This window comes from Camarhynchus parvulus, chromosome 6, assembly GCF_901933205.1.
Source record: "Camarhynchus parvulus chromosome 6, STF_HiC, whole genome shotgun sequence".
NCBI lineage: Eukaryota > Metazoa > Chordata > Aves > Passeriformes > Thraupidae > Camarhynchus > Camarhynchus parvulus.
Window position 1 is genome coordinate 923,328 of NC_044576.1, and position 17,690 is coordinate 941,017.

Genomic DNA, 17,690 nt, shown 5'->3' on the forward strand with positions numbered 1-17,690 from the left:
GTTGGGAGCATGAGGAGGAAGGACGCACACGCAAGGCACAAACAAAAGCTGAGAAGGCAAACACTCACTGTGGGTGGAGTTTGTAGAGAGTTCCATCCACACCAACCGTTATCTCCAGGCGCTCCAACCCTCTGTTCTCCCTAATTTTATCTACAATGGCAGCCATTCCAGCACCACAGAGCTGGGCTGCTCGCCTCGACACCGCCCCGCAGACTGTCTTGACGATGATGCTGTCGTCGCAGGTGCTGTTGAGCCCCAGCTGCTGGAGGATGGTTCTCACCTGCAGCAGGGCTAACCTGTCACTGTGGGAGGAGAACACCACGTTACAGCTTTCCCTCAGCCAAGCCATAAACCCCACAGCACTGATGGTGCACCCACCTCAGGCAGCAGCCTCTCCTGACAGCACAAGTGACCCCAGGGAAGGCAAATTCAGTCACCCCTGCACTGTGCTGCACTGCAAGCGGCAACACAGGCTCCAAGTCCAGCTCTGCACTGCCTCCCCTTCTCTTTTCTTACCATGGGGCATTCCAGGAAAATAATTTTAACCACGGCCTTGGGGTTTTTTCCCCCCGTGAAGCCTCAGAGATTGCTTTAAAATACAGAGTCCAAGCAATAAAAGCACAAAAACACCCAGTAAGCAGTGCTCACTCAGCTACTGCTCATTCAATTCCACAACTGCAGCTAAACACACACAAGGGGCCCAGGAAAATGGCTTGATTTCCAAACAAGGAAATAAAATGATAGCGTGAGGGAATCCTTGACAGCCCTTCCCAGGGTTTAGAGGTGAGCATTGCTAGAAATTCAGTTGATATTGTAAAGAATCCTCCTGCACACACACAGACTGAAACCCAAATTCTCTCCAGAGAAGCAAGCAACGCTCTCCAGCTGTCCCTCCCATCCAGCAGTGTCACCAGATGAACACTACTACACTATTTCACCTCCCCTGCAGTGCTCTTACCTCTCAATCTGAGAAAGGAACTTGGTTTCAAAGATGTGCCTGGTCTTCAGTGTCTCTGAAATCTGGCCTCGGAACAGGAAACCCCGTTTGGTGAAGTCGATCAAAATATTGCGAACTATTTCCCCCAGGTACATCCCACTGATCATTTTCTCATACCTGCAAGGAAAGATAGTTCAGAGGGAGCCTGTCCACGTGTGCAAAGGCAGCATCATTATCAGCCAGGTGCACAGAGAGCTGTAGATGCCAGGGCCAAGCATCACTCCTGGGACATTCCTTATCCTGTCTGCAGGTGGAAGATATTTCCCCTCTCTAGCCTGAGGCAAGACTGCAAGTGGGAAACTTGGGTCCTGTGTGCAGAAGTTGGGGGCTGAGAGGGGTTCAAGACAGCTTGGTTCCTCCCTGGAGTTTTGGGACAACTGGTTGCCTACTGGAAACCAGGTGCTCGAATTAACTGAAGAGCAAAACCAACCCTGGACCACCAATTTGCCAACTCGCAGGTCAGTGGTCCTGTGAACAGGCTGGACATGGTTTTCCCCATCCTTTATCTTGCACAGGGTTGGTTTTGAAGCACAGGACTCCCTTAAAAACACTGCATTTCCAGTGACTGGACCTTGTGATTTCCCTGCAATTTTGCTGCATGGAGCCACTGAGCTTTTTCTGTTTGGAAAAGGTAACAGCTGTGTTTTGCTCTCCCTCCCCTCCTGGTCTGAATGGAGCATTTTGGGGTCTGTAAGTTGTGTCCTTACCAACAAGAACTGAACAGCCCAATTTCCTGAGAAGGGCATTCAGTGATGCATCCTTTATTTCACCTCCTGAAGCTCCACAGCAGGGTTTGTGCCCTGGCCTGAGCAGAGCCCAGCACGCCATCCTGCTGGAAGCAGGCCACACAGTCCATTTAATACCCTGAGCTCTCCCAAGCTTGTACCCAGCAAGTGTCCTCCCTCCTGAGTGCCTGACTATCTCTGGAATAAATTATTCCCCTGGCAGTCTCCACTGCTGCCTTTGGCTGCTTACTCCATGCCAGCTCTGCTGCTGCATCAGGCTCGCTCCACGTCTGCCCCTCTGGGTCTGTTTGAGCCTCAGCTTCTAAAGGGCTTCCCATGGGACTTGCCAGCTTGTCTGTACTCCTCAGGTTTTTGTGGGCAGACTTATTCTAGTCACAAAATCTTTTTAAAAGCTCCTGGCATCAAAGCACTGCTGCAAAGAAATGATGAAAGTTTGTAGTCCGAGCAAGCAACAGTCTCAGCCCAGTTTTATTAGTGCTGGGTACTGGGTACACCTCCTTGTCAGGTTTTTCTTGAAGGGGACAGGGAAGCACTTGCCCAAACAAAAGCTGAGCCCCAAAAAGGGGACCAAACTCCAGAAGCAAGAAAGGCAGGCCCTCTAACGTGACCTATCCCATCCAGAAAATTGCCTGAAACAAGAGCTGCCTGCAACTGCTTGAGAGCTCCTGACTGCTTCCCAGTGAGCAGCTCCAAGCTTTAACCACGCCAGCTGGTGTGAGTTCAGGACTGCCACAGGCACAGCCCTCTACAAAGAGAGTTCAGCTAAAAGAGATTAACCTGAGACGCAGAGTAAAAGAATGACTAGCCATCTTATCCCCCTCCATGCAGCACAGGATGAGAAAAAGGGTCTCATCGTAATTTCAAGACTTTTGAAGTCCTCACCAAAAGCCCTGCTGTGGAGTCCCAGGCAGCAAATAAGTCACAAAAAAGCATTGTCCAGGAAAAGCACAGAAAGGGGAGATCCCATGGGATAGCAGGACTGCAGTCATTTTCCACTCTCAACCTCTCCTTTCTCAGCTGGGAGAAACCCAGTTCTGTCTCAAAAGCACTTAAGGCAGCCTGGCTGACAGGCCCAGCACCCATTTGTGCTGCAGTACCTCTGCTTGCCAGCATTCAGGGAGAAGTCATCGACTGCTTTGTCATATATTGTCCTGATGTCATCCAGGCAGCCGTTGTCCCCAAAGGCTCCCCACTCCGTGTTCACACACATCCTGCCCTGCTCACCATCCACCATCTCTATGTTCCTCATCTCCTCCATGTAACAGGCATTGCTGCCCGTTCCTGAAACAAACAAACACTCAGGTTATCTTGGGTTGGAACAAAAACACACTAAAGCCACACCTGACAAACCTGCTGGGGGATGTTGAATGTGGGGGTTTTTTTCTGAAAGGAGTAGTTGACTCATCATTTGAAACATCACAAAAAAAACCCAAACCCTGACTCTTCAGCAGCCCTAAACTGAAGGAGAACATGACTCCTGTGGTGAATTGCTCAGGGAGGCTCAGAGAGGAAGCTCACCCAGGCCAGCTGGGCTGGGGGTCCCACACTGCAGGGAGGAAGAGCAGGGCAGCACTTTCAGCACACAAAATCTCACATGCTTCTGAGCCCAACACTACAGGAAGCAGACAGCTGGATTTTGCAATTGGGAATACCTTCCACAAAGCCCAAACATCCACAGAATTCAGGGGAAAATATACTGAACTGGAAACCTCAGCAAGTTCTGAGGCAGCAGGGGTTTTACCAGCTGATTGCTTGGGGGGTTTTCTGATTTTAATTGCTCATGTTCTCCAGCAGGAAGGTTACTTCCATGTTGAGATGAGGCCATATCTGATATTTTTTCAAAGAGGATCCTAAGGAGTGTGGCAAAGTGCTCCATGTACACAGAGGTCTTTAGGGAGGAAAGCTTTGTTAGCAAAGAGCGGCAGCTTTAGCTGCTACCAGGGCAAAAGTTCTCTTGAAGTTACTTAAACTCTCATTAAATCCTGCATCCCAGATGATATAGCAGTTGCTACAGCACGTCTGTTTTCTTTTGCCATGTTTTTAGGGAATTACATCAATACAGTCTGAGCTAAAATAGATCCTCCCACAGCACTCCCCTGCTGCAGGAGAGCCGAGCCCCAGCCCAGGGTTTGGCAGGGGAAATGTCTGGGTGTGCAGGCTGAGAGCCAGGTCTGCAGGAGCAAACCAGACCAAACCCAACTGCAGATTGCCACCAGTGGCCAGGCTCCCTCAGGTGCTGCCAGCCAGGCAGGGCAGAGGAGCTGTCAGAGCCTGGGGCTCTCATTCCCCTTATCCCAGCGGTGCCCAGGCCCCCTCTGGCACCCTGCTCTGCCCACAGACACGCTGGCTGCACAGCAGGTCTGGCAGGGCTGCAGTGGACAGTCCCCAGGGGGTGTGTGAGCACCCCAAGGACACGCTGTCCTTCCTGCAGGGAGCTCTGGCTCCTGCAAACAGCCACCGTGGAGCTGCTCAGGCACGGCTTCCTACCCACACTGCACCCTGCTGACTCATCCTGGATGCCTTCCAGCTGTCTGCAGGAGACATTGGTGGGGTTTTATTTTCCTACAAGCCACCTCCCAACTGAGAGCACTCCTAAAGCTTGCAGGTGCCTTGTCCCCTTCCTTCCCATGGAACACTCATTCCTCTGGAGAGCTCTGGGAATTCAAACTGCCCTGTGACTCAGGCTGCCCAAGCATTTGCAAAGGCAGCAGCCAGTGGAATTCCTTCAGCTGTGTCACTGCTGGGAGGGGAGCTGTGTGTCACTGTGCTCAGGCTGTCACAGCTCTCCAGCACATGCCATCTGGGAATTGTGGCTGCACTCTGCAGCTTTATTCTGAGAGACCACTTGTCGCCCTGATTTTTTAAGATTTCTAAGCTTTCTGATGTTTATATTCTTGTAACAAATTTTTTCACATACTTTTTTGTAAATGACTTATAGCTTTGCATTCTTTTATAGAAGAGAAAAAATTTGATGGACTGTTGGTTTGTCCAGTGTCATTGGAGAGGTGGCACTTTCACCCTCCAATCCACTGTCACTTTTGAAAATCTATAAATGTTAGAGTCAGAAAATAAACTTCCCTTTTCCACCTTGAAAACAGCAGTGTGAACACGTCGTGCTGTTTCATGTCCTAAATTGACAAGCACTGGCTTGAGGAAAGCTGTGGCCCACCAGAACACTCAGCAGGGACACTCTGACAGGCTAAACTAACAGGAGTTGCTGAGGCTGCCTGAGCCCACATCTGCTCTCCTCCCAAGCAGCACTGTGCCTTTATCAGATAAAACAGGCAGGATTTATTGTGCATCACAGCCTCTGCTCATCTTGACTGACTGTGGACAGAAATTAGCTGGCTGTTGAATTTTGCTCTCTTTTACTCCTAGAAATCCTAGCTTTATTTTCAGCTAACCACAGGGATGCCTCCATGAGAACACAGACAGATGTGTGGATGTGTTGTTTAATAAAAACCAGCTCTAACACGTACCTACAATGAGCCCAATTTCACAGTTTGGATCTTCATAAGCACAAGTCATCATTGTGCCCACTGTGTCATTCACCACAGCCACCACATCCAAGTCAAATTCCTTTGGGGAGAAAATAGCAGTGAGAAAATAGCAGTGAGTCCCTCCCACCAAAGGGGATGATGTAGAAACACACTGGAAACAACTGAAATCACCAGCCTCATTTCACACATGCAAAAACAGGAACCTAATCTACCAGCAGGCAGCTAAGGTACGTGCTCTACCTGTGAGAGACTGTCTTCAGAATGAAATTTATCCCTGGCTTAAGTATGTTTAAGCACACATCTTTTACATAGGCACATGGTATGAACATTCAGCATCGCAGCAGTTGTGTAGCAACTCCAGTAACAAAGCTTTTAAGATTTCCTTTTCATTGGTGGATAAAATCTGTACAAAATTAACACCTTTCTCAGGCTGTTTTTCTTCCCTTCCTAGAAAGTTTTGGCTAAAGTGGTTGAGGCTTTTTCAAGATCAAGAAGAGGAGGAGAAAACTCTCCTTTAGGGTGCACCAAGGTTCATTCCCACAGTCACCATTTCAAAAACTCCTGCTTTCTCCACGCATGCGGAAATTGCTACAGAGGTTGAAAGAAGCCTTGAAAGTTCTGGCAAATGTGGAAAGTCAGAAGCCTCTGGGGAAAAACAGTCTTCTGTGCAAGACAGGAGGCACAGCCTCTGTCTACAAGGCACACAGATCCTGTGAGAGGCAGCCAGCCTGACCCACAAGGTCTGTCAAGTCTGGAGAGGAGCAGAATGAGGGAAAAAAAAGAAAGAAAAATCACCTCTCTTCTTTTAATTCCTTCTCTAAGTAAATATACCACATCTTCTCCCTCACAGTCTGTAGCTTTGAAGCCTTTTGTCCAATTCAGAAGGATACCCTATAAAGCAAGAAAAGAGGTTATCAAGTTGTTAGGACTCAGATGTTATTCTGTACACTTAGCATCTCAAATACCCAATCTCTTCTGTAAAACATCACTTTAGTGTGATGTTTTATATAAGAGTTTCTGTGAAAAGGAATATCTCCTCAGTATGTTGAATTTGCATCTAAAACAACTAATTGTGATTGGGGTCTACATTTCCAGAGCAATGCAACAAACTTTAAAAAAAAAAAAAGTGACAGGAACAACAAACTCAAAAACCCCAAAAAGTATTACAGAAAATATGCCTTTCTTAAAAGAAACCCCAGCTAAGTACACAGGAAACTATTAACAGCTACAGAGGTTAGTCTAAGGATATGGCAGTGAAGAAACTGAACACATAAATGCAAAGAACACAAATCCATTTGCCAGGGATGTGCTGCAGGCCACGCTGTCACCCTTAGGGTGACACAGCCCACAGACTCTGGTGCAACCACTCCATCCAGTGAGACAAGATCATCTGGGAATAGGCACTGGCAGCAGGGATGGACTTTTGCTTACTGCTCGCAGAACCAGGGAAGTGTCACAGACCAGCAGGTTTACACAGCTGGAAAAAACAGAATGCCTTAAAAAAGGGCTATGACCACCATGGAAAATTTAAATGCTCTTATCTGTCACAGCCATGGGCAGCATTTGCATTACCACCCTTAAAGGAACTATTTATAGGAGCAGCTATACTGATCAGGGTCAGCACAGGAACCTTCCCCTCGTGTGACCTTCCTGTAAGTGTCACGTGGATGGTACGAAGGCAGAGAAACCAGGTCTGGCATAAGAACAGAAGCAGATTGAAAAGATACTAAGGAACTTACAGCATCCAGACTGGTCTGCTTGCAAGGGAAGGAAAAGGTGAAGCCAAGAGGAAGACGTGCTCCTTTTATCCCCATATAATCCAGGAAGTCAGAAATGCAGGTAACGATGTGATCAAACAGCTTTGAAGAGAAAAGTCATAATATTTGAAGTTGTACATGTTATGTGCTCTTAAGGAGTTACTTAAAAAGCAGCAGTGCAGCCAAAGAGAAACACAAATACCTCTTCTCCTGTTCCCTGCATCACCTCTATGGGAATGGCATAGATCTTGTTGTGCATCTCCACTGTTCTCCTTTTACCACTGCGGATTTTCACCAGCAAAACTCTAAAGTTTGTCCCTCCAAGGTCAAGTGCCAGAAAGTCTCCATTCTCTGTAAAAGAATATGTGTGCATATTTGAAGAACCATAAGTAAAATCTGAAGAAATGCTTCTTTTAAAGTATTTTGATAGAAAATCTCCTAAAAACTCAGTTGGGAAGATCTTCATCAAAGGAGGCCTTCAGATGCTGCTCTGATTATTTTGTTTTCCTTTAAATCAATAAGGGAAAAAGGACCCACACAATTGTTCCTGGAGAGAGAGCTGAAATTTGGCCAGCCACCCTGAAATGCAAAGTACCCAAGGAATGGGTACTTTGGGTTTGGGTCATATGGGTTTGGGTTTATGACCCCAGTGTGACGGCATTCACAGGGGTTTTTGGATTGAGGGAAGAGACGAGGATCTGACTCCATGTTCCAGAAGGCTTGATTTATTATTTTATGATATATATTATATTAAAACTATACTAAAAGAATAGAAGAAAGGATTCCATCAGAAGGCTAGCTAAGAATAGAATAGGAAGGAATGATAACAAAGGTTTGTGGCTTGGCTCTCTGTCCAAGCCAGCTGGGCTGTGATTGGCCATTAATTAAAACATCCAACGTGGCCCAATCACAGATGCACCTGTTGCATTCCACAGCAGCAGATAACCATTGTTTACATTTTGTTCCTGAGGCCTCTCAGCTTCTCAGGAGGAAAAATCCTAAGGAAAGGGTTTTCCATAAAAGATGTCTGCAGCATCCCAGCTGTGGTTTTCCCCCTCAAGCTGTGACTTTGCTCGCACCCTGAGGCAAGGACACAGGATCAGACTGCCAGCAACCAGCACAGGGGCCAGTACTGAGATCTCTTCCTTTGCACAGCTCAGGCTCCTCTTTGGTTGCACCAGATCTGCTCAGCTTTGCCAAACCCCACCCTGGGAGCCAGTTTTGGGGCTGTAACCAAGCCAGCACCCCCACTGCAGCGAGGGAACGCTCTACCTGTCCCATCCGGCGTGCTGCGCACGAAGGTGGGCAGCATCTTCACTTTGGCGGTGTCGTGAGTCTTCTTCTTCAGCCCCGCCTCCATCTCCGCCCTCATCCTCTTCTTCACCTGCAGCAGCTGCTCGTGGGTGAGCTTGAACTCGGCCAGGGTCTCGTCGATGAGGCGGTGCTGCTCGGCCAGCCGGTACGCCACGGCCGTCACCATGGCCGCGCCCTTGCCGCTGCCGCTCTCCGACAGCAGGAACCGCACCTCCGAGTCGGGCACCAGGCGCCGCGTGGTCTTGTGCAAGCGCCGGGCGTACCTGTGGGGGGGAGGGCAGGCTGCAAGGCCGGCCTCTGCACTGCCCAGGCCCTAAATCTGTGCTGCATCCCCCCCAGAATGTGCGCTGCATACCCCTCAGAATGTGCGCTGCATCCACCCCAAAATGTGCGCTGCCCTTTCCTGCAAAACCTGCGGTGCCACCCCTCAAAATCATCACTGATCTTCCCACCAAAATCTGTGCTCCATCCTCCCCAGAGTCTGTGCTGCATCCACCCCAGAATCTGCACTGCATATCCCCCAGATTCTGCACTGCCCCTTCCCTGCAAAACCTACACCAGAGCCCACCTGGGTGCTGTCCTGGGACCACAGGCAACGGCCTGCTGGGCCGGACCCCAGGCAAACCAAAGCACTGATGTCCTGGGACAACAGGCAAACCAGAGCCTGCCTGGGTGATGTCCTGGGACCACAGGCAAACCAGAGCCTACCTGGGTGACCCTGGGACCACAGGCAAACCAGAGCCTGCCTGAGTGACCCTGGGACCACAGGCAAACCAAAGCCCACCTGGGTGATGTCCTGGGACAAGAGGCAAACCAGAGCCTGCCTGGGTGATCCTGGGACCACAGACAAACCAGAGCCTGCCTGAGTGATCCCCTGGGACCACAGGCAAACCAGAGCCTGCCTGGGTGATGTCCTGGGACAAGAGGCAAACCAGAGCCTGCCTGGGTAATGTCCTGGGACCACAGACAAACCAGAGCCTGCCTGGGTGACCCTGGGACCACAGGCAAACCAAAGCCCACCTGGGTGATGTCCTGGGACAAGAGGCAAACCAGAGCCTGCCTGGGTGATGTCCTGGGACCACAGACAAACCAGAGCCCACCTGGGTGATGTCCTGGGACAATAGGCAAACCAAACCAGAGCCTGTGCCTGGGAATAGCAAAATAGCCCTGGGGATACCGGAGCAGGCAAACCAGAGCCCACCTGGGTGATATCCTGGGACAGCAGACAAACCAGAGCCTGCCTGGGTGATACCCTGGGACAGCAGGCAAACCAGAGCCCACCTGGGTGATGCCCTGGGACAGCAGGCAAACCAGAGCCTGCCTGGGTGATGCCCTGGGACAACCCCTTTGCAAAGCAGAGCCCGTGGCAGTAGAAGTGCCAGTGGCAGGAGCAGGGGCACTCACTGTGGGTGCATCTTGTAGAGAGAACCATCCACGCCCACGGTGGTGCGCAGGCGGCCCACGCCCTTGTTGTCCCTCAGCTGGTTGAGGATGGCACCCAGCGTGGAGGCCACCAGGTTGGCGGAGCGGAAGGACACGATGGTGCAGACGTGCTGCACAGCGATGCAGTCCTCGTGGGACGGCTCCACCCCCAGCCTGGTCAGGATCTCTTTGGCTTTGTTCAGACCTTCTTTGCTCCTGCAAAGCAAATGGGGACTCCTCAGTGGGCACAGGACTGAGGAACATCCAAACATGGGGGTCCCTGCCTGCCTGGGGTTTGAGAAAGTTAGGAAGAATATTTCTTAGAAATCTGGCCTAGAACGCTCCACGAGGCTTGAAATAAAACCCTCTGAACATACATTCATTCATAGATGGAAAAGCTTTCCATTAAAGCTGATTCCATTAAAGCATATTTCCACTAAAGCCTGTTTCCTGGTGCAAACATGCCACCTACAAACAATGCAGGTACCAGGTACCACATGCCACCTACAAACAATGCAATTCCAGGTACCACATGCCACCTACAAACAATGCAATTCCAGGTACCACAGCAGCCACACCATGGGGAGGACCTGGAGGAACTGAAATGTTTCTTCATTACAGTGATGCTTTAAACTGCAAATGGCTTCTCTCAAGCATGAAGCACTAGCCCCACAGTTCAGCACAGGCCTGGCACACACCTAATCCCATACTAATTCCCTTGCATGTCTTGATAAATTAGGCCCAGTGTGAAAGACAAAACCCTGAGCAAAGGTTGCCCAAGCAATTTCATCCTAACAGGTCTCTTTTCAGGCTTTTACAACCCCACTGAATCTCTGCCTCTTGCATTTTTTTTCCTTCTCATTAGCATCCAGCCTGAGAGCAAATCTGGCCAAACTTCTCCTTGTCCAGCTCAGCCATTTCCCAGACAAAAATACAACGGGTATATATCTTGTCATCCCTAAGTGCACTCCATACATCTTTTTAAGGACTCTTGCATCTTGCTAGCACCAGCTAGAAATTTGGAGCTGCACAGGCATGTGCCCCCTACTTATAACCAAACTGCCTCTTCAGGAAGTAAGGTGGGATTTCAGGGCAAATTTTTGCTCTTAGTAACTGAATTTCTCAATAATTGCATTTTTCTCACTGCTGTTCAACATTACCTTGGTCCACAGCACAGACCTCTGTGGTTAAAACAAATGAAAAGCTAAAATTTAATGAAAAGCTGTTCTGACAACATGGTCTGCAGGGAGAGGAGTAAACTGTGGCAGGAGGAACAGGCATTATAGAAGTTACTGGCTGTTCTCTTGGAGTCGTACTTGTAATTTCAAAAAGAAAATCCAGCCCAATGACTATGGTACAAACTATCCCAGTGACGTGAATTTTAAAAACACAGCAGGGAAGAGCCTGTGAGTACTGACCAAAGGGGTGATGACACTCTAAGAAACCAACTGGCACATAGCTCAGAGGTCACTGTGCAGCACCCGGCCCTGCCTACGAGACTGAATGCTCTGCCTTGTCACACTTGTTTTCCTTCTGCCCAGCAATCCCAGGGATACAACAAGGAGCAGCACAAGCATTTGCTAGGAGGCACTAAGCCAACTCACTCCCATGTTTAGCTGGCAGGGCAGCAGCTCTGTGAGCAGTGAGAGAGGTACTGCAGCTCGTACCCTGAAAGCTGCATGGACTGGCAGACTTTAGAGTTCCTCCCAACACAAAGAAGGGAGAAATCTGTGGGGAGAGCACAGATTGTCTGCTAGGGGAATGGCAGACACCCCCAATGCAGCACACTTGCCCACAAAGCAAAAAGAGCAGGAAAATTAACATTCAGAGTCACTGTGAAGCCCAAGGAGTGAAAAGGGATACATTACTCACTTTTCAATGGCAGAAACATGCTTTGTCTCAAACTTCCCTTTGGTGAGAAGCTCAGGGGTGATTCTCCCCTCAAAGAGCAGCCCCTCCTTGGCCATCTTCACCAGGATGAGCCTTACCAGCTCCCCCATGTACAGCCCACTGACCATCTTCTCAAACCTGCAGGAGAGGACAGCAGTCACCCACGAATCCATGGGCAACACCGGGAAGCAGAGCCCAGCCAGAGGTTTGCCTCACCACAGGCAAAGCTTTACTGAGCTGCAGAATTGTTAACACAAGAGGGAAATGGGGCACAGAACAGAAAACAAATGTCCACAAATGACTCACAGCTGCTTGCCAGGATTAAGGGATCCGCGGTCAATCTCCCGATCGAACTCGGTCCTGATGTCCTCCAGCGAGCCGTCGTCCCCGACGGCGCCCCACTCGGTGTTAATGCACATCCTGCCCTCATCCCCCTCCACCAGGTCGATGTGCCTCATCTCCTCCATGTAGCAGGCATTGGTGCCCGTGCCTGGGGGGGAAGGAGAGCAGGAGGTGCTGAGCAGGCCGCGCAGGCAGAGGCAGAGCAGCCCCGCGCCCGCCCCGAGCGTTACCGATGATGAGGCCGACTTCGCAGCGCTGGTCGTCAAAGCCACAGGTCATCATGGTGCCCACGGTGTCGTTCACCACAGCCATGATGTCTGCATCATAGTCCTGGGGAGCAACAGGGGGACGGGGATTTTGGAAGGAGTTTTGAATGAGTTACAGACAGGACCTCTGAGTTGGTTTTGATGATGTGGTTTATTTTTTTATCTTCTACGTAGGTAGGAAGGGTAAGTTTGGCTCACATATTTACTGTATGGTTCAGAAGGTCACAAAACTCCTAGTTACAAGACCTTTTAAGGATTTATTGACTAATAAAGCACTATATATGTTTCTGACTCAATCCTTAAATATTTCATCTTATGGACTCATGCTACAGTGTAAGCCTTCTTAGTCAATCATATTATAACACACAAACCTACAGTATTGCATTATAAACTTCTTGTTTACCCTTGTAGCTACTTTTATTTTTATATCTTAAACTCTAAAACTCGAAACTTTCCCCACTTGCCTAAGATGCTTCTGCTTCAAACTATAAATCCACAGTCTTGCTTGTAGCACCTTAGTTTGGGAGCCTTTCCCAAGGTCTCAGATCAAATCCTGTGTTTAATTCTAAACTTTGGCTGACAGGCCCAAAGTTCCTGAGAATTCCCTACATTTCAAATTCCAACAGCTTGGGCCACAGGGCTGCTCTGGAAAATGCTGCTCCTGTTCCTCACCAGTTTGCTTTCAGCAAAGAGTCTCACAAGGAACAGGAGACAAATAATCTGTCTGAATACCACAGCTCATCTTTTAAAATATTCCCTGTTCTGTCTGCCAGTTCCCCATCCCACGTACCCAAGAAGGCAGCGAGAGCAGACTAATGCAAGCAATAAAACAGCACCAGGATCACTCTAGAGAGCACAGGCCTGCTCTCACACAGGCAGGAAAGAAAAGGCCCATACACGAGGGAGAAGGAGCTTTGCACTGAAACATCATGGAATGATCTGAAGCAGTTGCTTGAGGCATCAATCTAGAAAATATTTCCTATAGATTCACTTAAATCATCAATGTGTTTTATTTCAAGTGAAGATTTTAATACGAAAATAATGTAATTAAATAAATTACATGCAGCCATTCCTTTCCAGTGTGTGAGATCCTGCCAAGTCTAATGATAGTAACTGACTTCAGTAATGTTGTTTGGTGAGGGCAAAATTCAGGTTTGCTTGAGTCCACAACTGCTCAAAGAAAGCAAATACTTCACAGTTTCCAATGAATTTTTGCATGCTGAGTAATCAACATCTGACCTGGCTGCGAGCATTATGCAAACCCAAATTCATTCCCTCTCACGCTCAGTGCCTTTTTATTTGTTTAAATCAGCAACCTGATCACCTTGACTCTCTATAAAGTCAACACAGAAAAACTGCAGGGAGGAAGAGCTTGTTGAGCCTGAAATCCCCTTCTCCTCTGCTCAGCTCCTCTCCTGCTCCCACGCACAGCAGGTGCACAGCTCAGCTGAGTCCAGTCCACGACAAACAAGTTTCTCAGGAATGGGACGTGTAGGTATCACTGAAAAGCCACAGCACTGCCACACAGCGCTTCTTCAGTTTTGGCAGAGTGATAAAATCACTGAAGGCTGCCAGCAAAAAACCACGACACAGCAACTCAGCTCTGTGCTGTGAGGAAAATCACAGCTTCCACACGGCAACTCTGGCGCCGCCTCGTTTTTCCAGCAAACCCACGCATTTTCATGCAAGGAAGCAGAGCTCCACCACCACTCACACCACCTGCTCAAGTGAGTGACATGAAGAGTGGTCCCTGACAAAGCTGAGGTACAGCTAAAAGAGAAGAAGAAGTGCAATTTACCCCACGTTTCTTGATGGCCTTGTTGAGCAGCCTCACGACGTCTGCTCCCTCCACTCCGCTCGCTTTGAAGCGCTTTGTCCAGGTTATCAGAAAACCCTGACAAAACAACACAGCAACATTCAACATAAGACACACACTGATTTTTTCCTTTTTCCTTAAAAACAAGATTTTATACCTCAAATTACTCTTCAGGTCTCTTTTCTCACATGACCTCTGTGACTGTGTTCACAGGGGTCTGAGGATGAGGGAAGAGACGAGGATCTGACTCCATGTGTCAGAAGGCTTGATTTATTATTTTATTATATATATTATATTAAAACTATACTAAAAGAATAGAAGAAAAGGTTTCATCAGAAGGCTAGCTAAGAATAGAAAAGGAATGGAATCATAACAAAAGCTTGTGGCTCGGACAGAGTCTGAGCCAGCTGACTGTGATTGGCCATAAATTAGAAACAACCACATGAGACCAATCACAGATGCACCTGTTGCATTCCACAGCAGCAGATAACCATTGTTTACATTTTGTTCCTGAGGCCTCTCAGCTTCTCAGGAGGAAAAATCCTAAGGAAAGGATTTTTCATAAAAGATGTCTGTGACAGACCTCTAACAACCCAGCCTGAGACAACTGGTGGTCTTAGAGCCTAATTCAGTGAGATGAAAGATGGAAAATTCTTTTCCCCTCCCTTACTAGAAAATGGTGTGTTTGCATTTTGAATTTTCAGCCTACTCTTCTCCCTGCTACTCCTCGACAGTTTTTCTTGGAAAACCATTTAATCCTTTTGGGCCATGGAAATAGACTGCTTTCAGAAAAAGCTGACTGTACAGGACTGACTCCAGAGCAGGGATATGATGTTGGCATGTCCAGGATTCAGCTGCAGTGGGGATCAGGCTGCTGCACATTCACTGCCTGGAGTCCCATCTGTCGGGGCTTGTTTAACTGTGGGATCGTGTTTATGGGTTGAGGCAAATGAAAACACTGGAGATGTAACAGTGCATGTCCCTACTTTACAGCACAGATCAAAAAGGAAATCCTGATATTGAATTCCTTGTCTGCAAACCATCATGAAGAGCGTGAAAATCCCCCAAGGTAATGACTACACTGATTTTTTGTCATTTGCATAATTCCTGGCTGAATCAGAGCATTCAGTGTACAGGTAAATAATAATAAAAGAAAGAAAATAGTATTGACAGTAATCAACTGACAGACAACTCAAACCAGCTCAGCTTTCCATACCCACCACAATATTCACATCTGTCACAACAGGAGTTCAAGAAGCGAAAAACCAGAAAAGCTGAAGCCTGTAGGCACAAGCAGCCATTGCCCAAGTGTATGTTTGCCCATATCTCAGCTTGAAAATCAAATTTTCTCTCCAAACTGAGACAGCTACAGGGAACAAAAGGTCAGGGCAGTTCTTTCCAGACCAGGAGACACTCTCCTACCCCTTGACCACAAACTCAGTTTGTGCAAGTTTTGCCAATGTGCTGCCCTGGTGGTCACCATTTAGAAACCCAGCAAAGCCCCGTGCTGCTGTGCAGGGAAACTGTGAGCAAAGCTGTCACAGCTTTCGTGGGCAAAAAGGGCACCTTGTTTCACAAAACTTTTACAAGAAACTGGTCAAACCACACTGGCAAAGAGCAGCTCCTCTCAGCGTGACTGGCCACTGTGCTGGAAGGAATTTCTCCTTCACCAGCAAAACCTTGGCAGCAGAAAGGAGCCCTTGGAATGCAGCAGGGTTGAGTGGGGCCCAACCATGCAGTGCCCATCTTATCACCCTTGGAGCAAACAGGGACCACCTTGCCTCCTTCTGCTCACCAAGCACAAGAACACAGGGAAGCACAGCCTCACAGAAGCAGCAATCCGAGAACAAACCTGGCCCACAGAATAAACATATTTTTCAAACACTCAAAACCCATCAGCAAAACTGTCAGTAATTTTTTTGTTGTCGGCTTTTCTCTTCAAGAGACACCCTCCCTTGTCTCATTACTACCCCACTCCACTCTGCCACTGCTCAGGTGTCCCCATGGCACCCCACGTGCTGCCTGCCCCTGCCCCACACAGGCAGGACTCCATCCCAGCTGGCTGGAGCAAACCAGCCCACAAACAAGCACCTTTCATCATGCAGCTAAGCAAAGCTTCCCAAGGGCAACTCAACCTCACAACCACAACCCCCAGCACGGCTCTGCTGTGGTCAGGAGCCCGAGCCTCACCATGCACCACAGCCAGGTGGGAGAGCTGCCCCAAGAGCAACTCATCTCTTCTGATCTGATGCAGGTAAAGGCAGCTGTCTGCTCTGAACTGCTTTCAGACCCTGAGTTAGTCAGCACCCCTGGGTTCAGCTCTCAGCACTGCCCAAGAAGTATGAAATGTAATGAAAATCATGCCTCACCTGGCCCTCCTCAGCACCAGCATCTGAGGAGGGGCTGTTGCACCAGGCTAACCTAGAGACCTGCAAGCTGGAAAAGCAGGTCATGCTTTATCAGGGCAACCTCTGTGTGTTTTGTGCAGATTTAACTTTCCTGCACTCTTTGCTACACCGTTGCCATGGCAACGCTGTACCGAGAACCTGCTGAGTCATTTGTGGTACAAGGAGCAAAAGGAGGAAAACACCACAGCATCCTTGCCATGCAATCTCACCAGTCAGAGCACAGGGTGCTTATCCCCATCCTTGCCATGGGAATCTCACCAGTCAGAGCACAGGGTGCTTATCCCCATCCTTGCCATGGGAATCTCACCAGTCTGGGCACAGGGTGGTTATCCCCATCCTTGCCATGGGAATCTCACCAGTCAGAGCACAGGGTGCTTATCCCCATCCTTGCCATGGGAATCTCACCAGTCAGTGCACAGGGTGCTTATCCCCATCCTTGCCATGGGAATCTCACCAGTCAGGGCACAGGGTGCTTATCCCCATCCTTGCCATGGGAATCTCACCAGTCAGAGCACAGGGTGCTTATCCCCATCCCTTTGCGCAGCAGGCTGGCTCCAGGTGACCTTTCCAAGTGGCCCTGGTGCCCAGGATCCTGCTTGGCACAGACACCTGGATCCAGATCCCTATGCACTCATGAGGGGCAGCAAAACCCAGCAAGCCCTGCTGGGCTGGCTCACACCAACCACACCCTGGGGAGAGGGGAAAAGGCTGCACAGGAGGCAGGGAAAACCACTGCCATGTTTAGAGGGTAAGCCACAACACTGAAGAGCTCAGCACAAAACATCACTGTCTCCTCCTCTTTTGTTACCCAGCTCTTTCAGGCAGAAACATAAACACAAACACAGTCTGACAGTGAAATATAATACTCATTCATCCCCAAAACGAGACCTGTCTGGGATACTGCTTTAATAACATGGCAGCTCTTCTGTGTATTAAGAAAATTGTGAAATCTTCTTACCTCATCTAGCTTGGATTGTCGACAGGGGAAGGAAAATGTAAACCCGACTGGCAGTTTCTTGTCTTTGATTTGTTGTTTCTCCATAAAGTCTCCCAGGCATTCAGCAACATGATCAAAAAGCTGCAAGAAAAATATAAAACCACCGTGATTAGAGATACAGCCTCAGGGAGAAAATGTTTCAAAGTCCATATGAAAACTGCTCTGAGTGAGGGGAAAGGGGAAAATAGCTCTCCAGATTTTAAAAGATGTATAAATGGCATAGCTATGAAAGTAC

General features: G+C 48.7%; 1 protein-coding gene across 1 annotated transcript in view; it reads right to left on the reverse strand.

The window, feature by feature from the left end:
• The window catches only part of HK1 (hexokinase 1), a 37,428-nt gene that overhangs the window by 3,722 nt on the left and 16,016 nt on the right, over positions 1-17,690 (reverse strand). The window contains exons 4-17 of the mRNA XM_030950858.1: positions 17,417-17,536; positions 14,033-14,128; positions 12,199-12,298; positions 11,933-12,116; positions 11,609-11,764; positions 9,719-9,952; positions 8,273-8,577; positions 7,203-7,351; positions 6,983-7,102; positions 6,039-6,134; positions 5,223-5,322; positions 2,841-3,024; positions 959-1,114; positions 69-302 (exon numbers count right to left, since the gene is read on the reverse strand). Of these exons, the coding sequence (XP_030806718.1) occupies positions 69-302; positions 959-1,114; positions 2,841-3,024; positions 5,223-5,322; positions 6,039-6,134; positions 6,983-7,102; positions 7,203-7,351; positions 8,273-8,577; positions 9,719-9,952; positions 11,609-11,764; positions 11,933-12,116; positions 12,199-12,298; positions 14,033-14,128; positions 17,417-17,536 (2,234 nt within the window). The remainder of the gene's footprint in view (positions 1-68; positions 303-958; positions 1,115-2,840; positions 3,025-5,222; positions 5,323-6,038; positions 6,135-6,982; positions 7,103-7,202; positions 7,352-8,272; positions 8,578-9,718; positions 9,953-11,608; positions 11,765-11,932; positions 12,117-12,198; positions 12,299-14,032; positions 14,129-17,416; positions 17,537-17,690) is intronic.